At 34.0% G+C, this 7,934-nt stretch overlaps 1 protein-coding gene across 1 annotated transcript; it reads left to right on the forward strand.

Moving 5' to 3' along the window:
- Window positions 1-1,405: 1,405 nt before the first annotated feature.
- Window positions 1,406-6,639, forward strand: LOC135146554 (uncharacterized). Its single transcript, XM_064078710.1, has 2 exons — window positions 1,406-1,853; window positions 6,341-6,639. The coding sequence occupies exons 1-2, from the start codon at window positions 1,499-1,501 to the stop codon at window positions 6,394-6,396; spliced, it is 411 nt and encodes a 136-aa protein (XP_063934780.1). The 5' UTR covers window positions 1,406-1,498; the 3' UTR covers window positions 6,397-6,639.
- Window positions 6,640-7,934: the final 1,295 nt, after the last annotated feature.

A 7,934-nucleotide genomic window follows, 5' to 3' on the forward strand; every position in this document is an offset into this window, starting at 1 on the left:
CTTTCATTTCCGTCCGTCTGTCTGTCGTCTGTTATTTGTCTGTGTCGATTTTTATTAGACAATCTTTGAAACTACTGCATCGATTGTTGCCGAATTTTATACGTATGTTCAGAATATCGTATATATTGTAAAACGCCAACCAAATTTTGTCTAATCGTCCTCATCAACACTTTGATGACGTAACCTCAAATTTTCCATGATAAATACCATTTAAATATTATAAAATAACATACTCCTGTACTTTACAATCTGCTAAAAACATATTATTTCCTAAAATAAACTGTTACAATTTTTCGAAGAAGTGAGATTTATTGGACAGTTCTTCCGAAGCGAAAGAAATTCTGTCTAAATAACCTTAGGTTAATTTTTATTTTACTTACAGAGATGCCTTAAAATCAATGTGTGAAATGATTGATTTTATGAATATCTCAGAAACGTATTTGGTAGTCGTATGCTCTTAAAAAATAATTACACAGGATGTCTCAAGTAGTTTATAGCCGCGGAAACGGCTCATTTAACCTTTCTGAAATTCTAGAGAAACACAGCAACATTGTAAACAGCTGTATATCAACATTATTGCATTTATTCGAAACCTTGATGAAGTCATTTTAAAATCCAGAAATACGAAACAAGTCAACAAGATGGGTAACTTTCAATAATTTTTTTTTTTCGTAAATAAATATGTAATATGCCATAATAGGCCATAATGTATACAACTTATTATTATTTCATAGACCTATGAAAAATATGAATAATGCACATTTTACATTAAAAAGCTTAAAAAAATTAAAATATGTAGTGCAAAATTCCTGTAGATTTTTTAATAAATTTTACAAAGGGCTTTTTGAAGCTCTGGGTGTCCCAAATCCTCGAACTACAAGTTAGTACGTGTCTTGCATGTCCTGCTTTACATAAAAAACGTTAACATTTAACACGTACGTTCTAAAATATTTATTTCTGTCGGCATGATGTGTTCTTCGACAAGATTATTCCTGTATTGACATGTTGCAATTTGCTTTGAATCATTGTTGTTTAACTGTTAATTTGACCAATATATTCTGGTGCGTGTAGTGTATGCGCGGCAGAAACCGCATAATAAAACGTACACACGTCGTATTCATATAAAATGTTTTCATTTATCTTCGTGTGCAGACACTCATTCACAATTAAATACAATTCTAATGTACGTTATCTATGAATTTTGAGTCATAAATAACTTACATAACTAATCTACAGATAGAGTAGGGAGATCAATCTCACATCCAAAAAATCTTATATACTTTATATTATATAACAAGTCCTCCTATTCCCATGAATATTTCCCCGCCACAAAATAGAACCCATCGCCTCATTGGCTAAATTCCATCAGCATGGAATAGTGGGGACCCTGAAAGAACTTGAATGCACGCTGCACGCTAAAGTTGCGCATTCATTCTTCGACACCGTGTGAAACGTAGTGCTTTTGTTCCCATACATCGTGCGGAAACATCGTCAAGCCATGGAAATCATCCACGTGTCAAAAAACCAAGAACTAAGGATACTCAAACCCCGAAGATCCCTCGAAAACAACAACAACCTCCAACAAGTAAACTCCGTCAAAAAATGCCTTTTCGGCGTTCCCGACGCCCAAGACATCGAAGCCTTCCTCAAAGAGCAAATCAAAGAAGACTGGGAAAGAATCCAAAATCGCTTCGGCATCAACATCGAGGACGTCGAAAACATGGAAAACGAAAGACTGCAAGCCCTCACGCCCAAAAAACGCAAAACCGAATCGAGTAAAAGCAAAAGGACCAACAACTCAAAAAGACGGCGACTGTTCCAGCAACCCTACAGCACCGACAGGAAAATCACAGGTGAGTCACTAAACGATTCTAATTAGAATTTCCGTTTTGGTAGTGGCTTCCGTGTTGGTCTTAACTGCTCCATGTTTGGATGTACGACGGTTAAAAAACAATGGTGGTTATTTTTTCGAAACGATGTGAATCGGGCGTTTTTCAAAGAGTGTTATTTGATATTTATCTCGTCCTACTTTACCACATAGTTACGGTCTGCTGAAAATCGTGTGATTTTGCCATCTGCTCCGAATCTGGAACGCCCTCGACCCTTGAAGAAGTGAAGAGGGTGCTTGAACAATCCTTTGACCGACCGCTGTTCGTTTTTAGGTGGAGTGTGATATTGCTAAAACACTGACGTGCGGCTTTTGTTTGATGCTAAATGTCGCCCACTAAATAAAAATCGGGAATACGTAATCAGCGCTTTTGCCGGTGGCACGTATTTTTTTTTAGATTTCTGGTTGGTATGGTTTGAAAATTCTTTGAAGTGCTCGAAACGGATTTAAATTATTGTGATATATGGTATCTTATTTTCTTAGTTTACGATTCCATAAATTTGACTAGGAATGTTTCACAAAAATTTTTACATTTTTACAAGATATTTTTAAATTATAACAAATTATGGGCAAAAGATAAGACATCGAGTTGGAATTTTGTTATTTGTATGACTATTGACGTTCTTAAATACTGACAAATTAGGTTAAATTAGTTTGGGCTTTCCTCTAAAACTCATTAAACATGTTTTTCAGCAAATTCATTTCTGAAAATTTTCATTTTTTTTTGCTGCAAAAACCAAGAAATAGCAGCGAAAAATTAAACTATCCGTGGGAACAATTTTTAATTTATAGATAGATATATAGAGGTGCTGAATTCCAAAAATTTATATTTCGTTCAGAATATAAATATTTTAATACTGTAGAGACTTCAAAGGTTTTGTTTCAAAAGTTGAACTCTAGGGAGTACCACTATTTTAATTTTTCTTTTTTTTTAACTGTTGAAGTATTGTTACTGAAGTAAAAACAAAATTCTGGTGAGGACACTGATGAGGGTCAGTCGTGGTTCAGCGAAGCGTATTTTAGTGTCTTACCTGATACATCGAGTTTCAACCTATTATTATCATTAATTACCAATGTATGTAAAAACGGTAGTCTTCCATTGTACTCTTCGTCGAATGAGAATTTGATTCTCTCAGACTGATTATTATTTGAACTACATATTCAGATTCTAGAATCCCTTTTGTCGAAATTAGTGACCATATCGTCCACTTTAATTATCTTCATACCTATAGGTTCTGCTATAGTTTTCGTTTTGTGTATGTATTTTTGAAAAATACAAAATTTTAAGAACTTTTAAAATTATGACATATGCTAGGGAATTATTTTTCTGGTCCATCTTTGTTTTTTTTTTTTGTACAAAAACCAAGGGAACTGGTTTAGTTACAGTCTGAATATTGTCATGGTGAATCTGTAGAAAAAATACATCAATTAAGTAATGAAAAGCTTTCTAAATACGAAAAATGCCATATAAAAGGGTAATGATACAAGTCATTTTTATCTAAAATTTAACATTGAAGTTGTTTATGCAAATAGCAGTCGAAGCAGCTTTTGAAAATTTTGTATTCAGAATATCAGTCTAGAAGTGTATTACGTGTTGCCTATACGGTTAGGGTATTGTGATTATGGTAGTAATACTTTTATCAGATATTTTTTAATTGACTGCGTTTTTTACATGTACTATGGGCAACATATATGAAATTAATTTCATTAAAAAAACCTCATAAAATTAGCCAAAAACATTTGACTCCAACGATTTATTTCGAAGACAATGTCTTCGGTAATTGATTTTAAATGAACTTTTACAAAACTGCGTTTGCTGTTGTTATTATTTTTTATTGTGCATATTTTTAAAGAACTAAAAAGCTAAGTGCATTCTAAAAATAATATAATTATAGAATAAAATTGCTAAATATTGAAATTATAAAACAAAAACCAGGTTAAGAATGAAATTAGGCAAATTTATTCAGGTGTATTTAAACTACAATAGATTCCTTCACCACTGGAACAAATTGAAGTTTGTAAATTGACGTTGCCAAAATCATAAGTTAATTTCTTCACCTCATGGTGGTCTTCTTCATAACAAGACTAAATTTATTACACATATAGTAATCAACTGCAGATTCTGCTGGTAGGTGAATGTGCTAAACAACAACAAATAGAGAAGAGCAATTTTATGGGTACTTGTGTAGTATTACTGCTGTGATTTGAATGAAAATGCTATCTGAGTGCATGTAATAAAAGAATGCGCTTCGCCTCGACGAATTTTTGATGTGATTAACAATCCTGCCATTGAAGTATTGCGTCAGCACAGTGGCTCAATGTCGGATTTTCGCCATCACTTTTTAAGACTACCGACTCCATAAATTAAAAGTGCCATTTTTTTTCCGTCCCCGTTTTCGGTTTGTATCTTTATTTCTTTTCATTTTAATCGTAAATAAATTAATAAAGAAACGAGCTTCTCTCGATGGACTGAGTCAAATCTTTTTTCTTGTACATATTTAATTTCTTGTTTTATATTTATTAGTTACTATTAAATAAAAGATAATAATGCGTGTCAAGTTATTACTTAGCTCTAAATAGACAAGTGTCATTAATAATTCCGCACAAAGTGATTATTTAATAGTAATCTGGCCTGCGAAACGTTAAAAAATTTGTTTGATTGATGACTGAGAAGGTCGCAGAGGAAGTGTAGTTTTTGTCAAATGTTTAATATTATTATAACGTAAACTGACAAATATAGTGTGTACAAAAGTACTAGCTAATTATGCATTTATTTCGCCACATCTAAATTGATGACGACCAAAAATTTTCATTAGCTCACTCTTGATTAAAAAATTTACAGATGATTTAAAAGTGCTTTTTTAAAAAAAAGTTATCCATCTTTTTTCAAAAATTATAAGTTTTTGTTGGATTTTTTCTATAAAATGTGAATACTCTCACTGTTTGTTGAAATATTTCAATCTTTGATAATTATAATAAGTCTTGGTAAAGACGATTTTCCAAAAAGTGATTATTTTTCCATCAAGAATGGAAGTTGGTAAATCCTTCCTATTCAGAATGGGGGAGTCGTCCATATTGATCCATTGTGGAGATACAGGGATATAATTCTTCCGTCGATTACCGTCATTTTCTTACAATAACAGTATGAGTTATTGTGACAAGCAGACACTCTAATCGTTTCGTCTCCCTCCAGTCTAGCCGCTTTCACTGTTCACAAATAATACCACAATTTAAAATCCATTAGATACCTCTTAAATTGTTGTCCTCTGTGTAGTAGATTCAATTACTGCGGATGACGAGTCTAACGAGATTTTTATGAAAACAAATTTTGATATAACGAATTTTTAACGTCCATTACCTCATCATCCAGCCCAGCAACAATAGTTTGATTCATTTTCTTGCATAATTTCGACTCGTATTATTCAAACGGATCCAATTAGCGTCTAGAACTAGTTTGTACGGATTGTTCCTTGCCGAAATTAAAAATTATATGCTTTGAGGACCTCGTATTCTAAAATTGCAAACTAATTCATCCTCCATCTCCCACATGTTCAGCTGACTGTGAAGATCATTTACGTAATTGCGCTTAATTAATTTAACTCGGACCAATAGAAAGATTCAAAAGTGCCACTGCATCTACATTAGCGACAAAGGCCGGGTTATTTATGACGCACCTTTCTCGGCCCCAGCACCCAGAATGCAGCCATTAATTCTGGTGCACCTTTGCGTACCCGATGGTGATTCATTCATCGAACTACCTGATCCTTCGCGCCAAAATTTTGGCGGGAAGTGCGAGTGTGAGGTCGATCAGGTGCGGGCTTAACCTGTGAAATGGGGAAAAGTAAGGTGCTAAGAATAAACGGGTGACGTACGTTCTTGATATGTGGCCTCGAGGCAATTTTTCTTTAATCTAACGTCTATTTCGGCGACCTTGTGCTATTCGACGAAATTCGGATGTTTATGTTTACGAATGTGGAATAATTACTTATCCAGAAGTGCACAATTAGCTCAGTGTTGAGAAAATTGACACGATTAGCCAATTACGGCGTTTAATTGACGTAATCGCAATTTAAAAATATCACGTGCGTCTGGATGTGCCTTATATAGGTTTTGCTGCATCCAATTAGGGAACATCTGTTTAAATCATATGTTCGAAGGAGAGCATCTGCGAATATTCGGCTAAAAATATGCCAAAGGTAGGTACCTCTCAACCATATGGCTCTTGTGTCAAGCGGTGTTTGGGGGCGGCTGATGGCGGCTGTACCAGGTGGATGCAGAATTGCTATTTTGTTAACTCTTTGAAGTTTTTGTTGTAATTATTTCGATAAAAGCGTGAAGGTTCGGCAAAAAATTCTTCTTGTTCGGGTGTTACACCGTAAAATTCACGGCTGCTGCACTTTGACGGTGTTCTGCTTTGACGAGGTGTAGTAACGCAATTTTCTTTTGTTCCAGATTTCTATCAGGTCAGGAAGGCCACGCATCCTGAGAAGAAAGACACGAATCAATAACCTGTAGGTGCATTAGGATAGTTGTGATTATTGAAGACTTATTTTATTATGTATATATTACATAATTGTGATTTTCTTATTGTTATTTACCATGCAGCATTTAATCCAAAGCTCCTTAGGTAGATATAGAGGTATTGCCGTTTTAGTCTAGTCCATCAACAATTGGGTCATCACATTGTAAATTTTCTTATCTTATTATCATAAAAATTTTGTATATAGAAATAAAATTATTTATTATGATAAGTTTGGTTTATGTTTGATTTTCCTACATAGTTATTAGATTGAGGAATTTGTGGCTGGGTGCACATCGATCAGACCACCACATTTCTAAACCCGTCATCAAAGTGGTATTTAAGGAACTCATCGTGAGTGTCGATAAAGTGGAAGTATGCACTTCATAAAATAGGGGCACGGCAGTTGCAATGAAAACAAATCAGCTACTGGATCTTAAAATATTTGATACACAGATCGTTTAATAAATTGTTTAAGTAGATCTATAATAGCAGATAAAAAGTCTGTTTACTACTACTTTTACGTGTACAACGGTTCTTTTTTTTTTCAGAGCAGAACTAATCGACCGAAACTTTGGAGCACGTTTGATAAAATTTAAAGAGTATGATGAAATGATAAATCCATATTTATTATAAATTAATATTGAAATGAAAGTAGAAACTGGCCTTATTAAATGGAAGTGAAGTTAACAGTAAATAGAGAAAATTTAACGTCTTTATTTAAAAATCTAAATAAATTTAGTTATTTTGACAGCCATGTAATTTATAGTCACATGTTGTCTCACCAACAAATATCAAGTTTGACATCAAATAAAACAAAAACTGTTCTCGTTCTTCCCACCTTGTGGGTGCTTTGAACAGCTGAGCAGGTTTAAGATAAACGTTTACATTACAGCCACCTCCAATTAGGGATTTAGGGTTTCGTAACTCAGCAGAAATAATATAAAGTACCCCATTTGACATACACCTGTTAAAACTTTTATGACTTAAGCGGCTTAAGCCAAACCACCCTTATAAGTCAAACTGGCTATTCCATTACTTAACTCAGTTCACAGCTACATTACGCCAATAATGGACAGTAATAATCTTGCGGTTCGGGTCCACAAAGCTTACAATAGCCAGTTTGACTTATAAGGGTGCTTTGGCTTAAGCCGCTTAAGTCATAAAAGTTTTAACAGGTGTATGTCAAATGAAGTTACTGTACTGAAGTCAGAAACACCAACCACAAAACAGTGCTTTAAGAGACTCTATTAAACCATTGTTTTCAGCTGAAAACGGTGCTTTAATGTGACCTTGAAAATAGTTATTCTACAAATATTAATAATTAATTTCTAGGGATGAACCGACTAGTGGCCGACCGGTCGGATAAGCCGACTATTCGGCCGTTTTTCATCGTCGGCTGCAGTCGGCGACTAGTCGGCTAAACAGCCGATCGGTCGGCTTTTTTTATTAAAATTAAAATAGTATATAAAACAATTAAACCCGGTTTACAGAACCTCAATTAAATATTTAATTGCGATTTAATTT

Source organism: Zophobas morio, unplaced genomic scaffold (genome assembly GCF_036711695.1).
Source record: "Zophobas morio isolate AGI-343-1 ecotype UQ-CSIRO unplaced genomic scaffold, CSIRO_AGI_Zmor_V1 ptg000002l, whole genome shotgun sequence".
Taxonomy (NCBI): domain Eukaryota; kingdom Metazoa; phylum Arthropoda; class Insecta; order Coleoptera; family Tenebrionidae; genus Zophobas; species Zophobas morio.

What these genes read in the sequence shown, in the direction of transcription:
- LOC135146554 (XM_064078710.1), top strand. Translation starts at nt 1,499, where the DNA reads ATGGAAATCATCCACGTGTCAAAAAACCAAGAACTAAGGATACTCAAA. An exon ending in CACCGACAGGAAAATCACAG is followed by an intron (nt 1,854 to 6,340) that starts GTGAGTCACTAA and finishes CTTTTGTTCCAG; the next exon opens with ATTTCTATCAGGTCAGGAAG.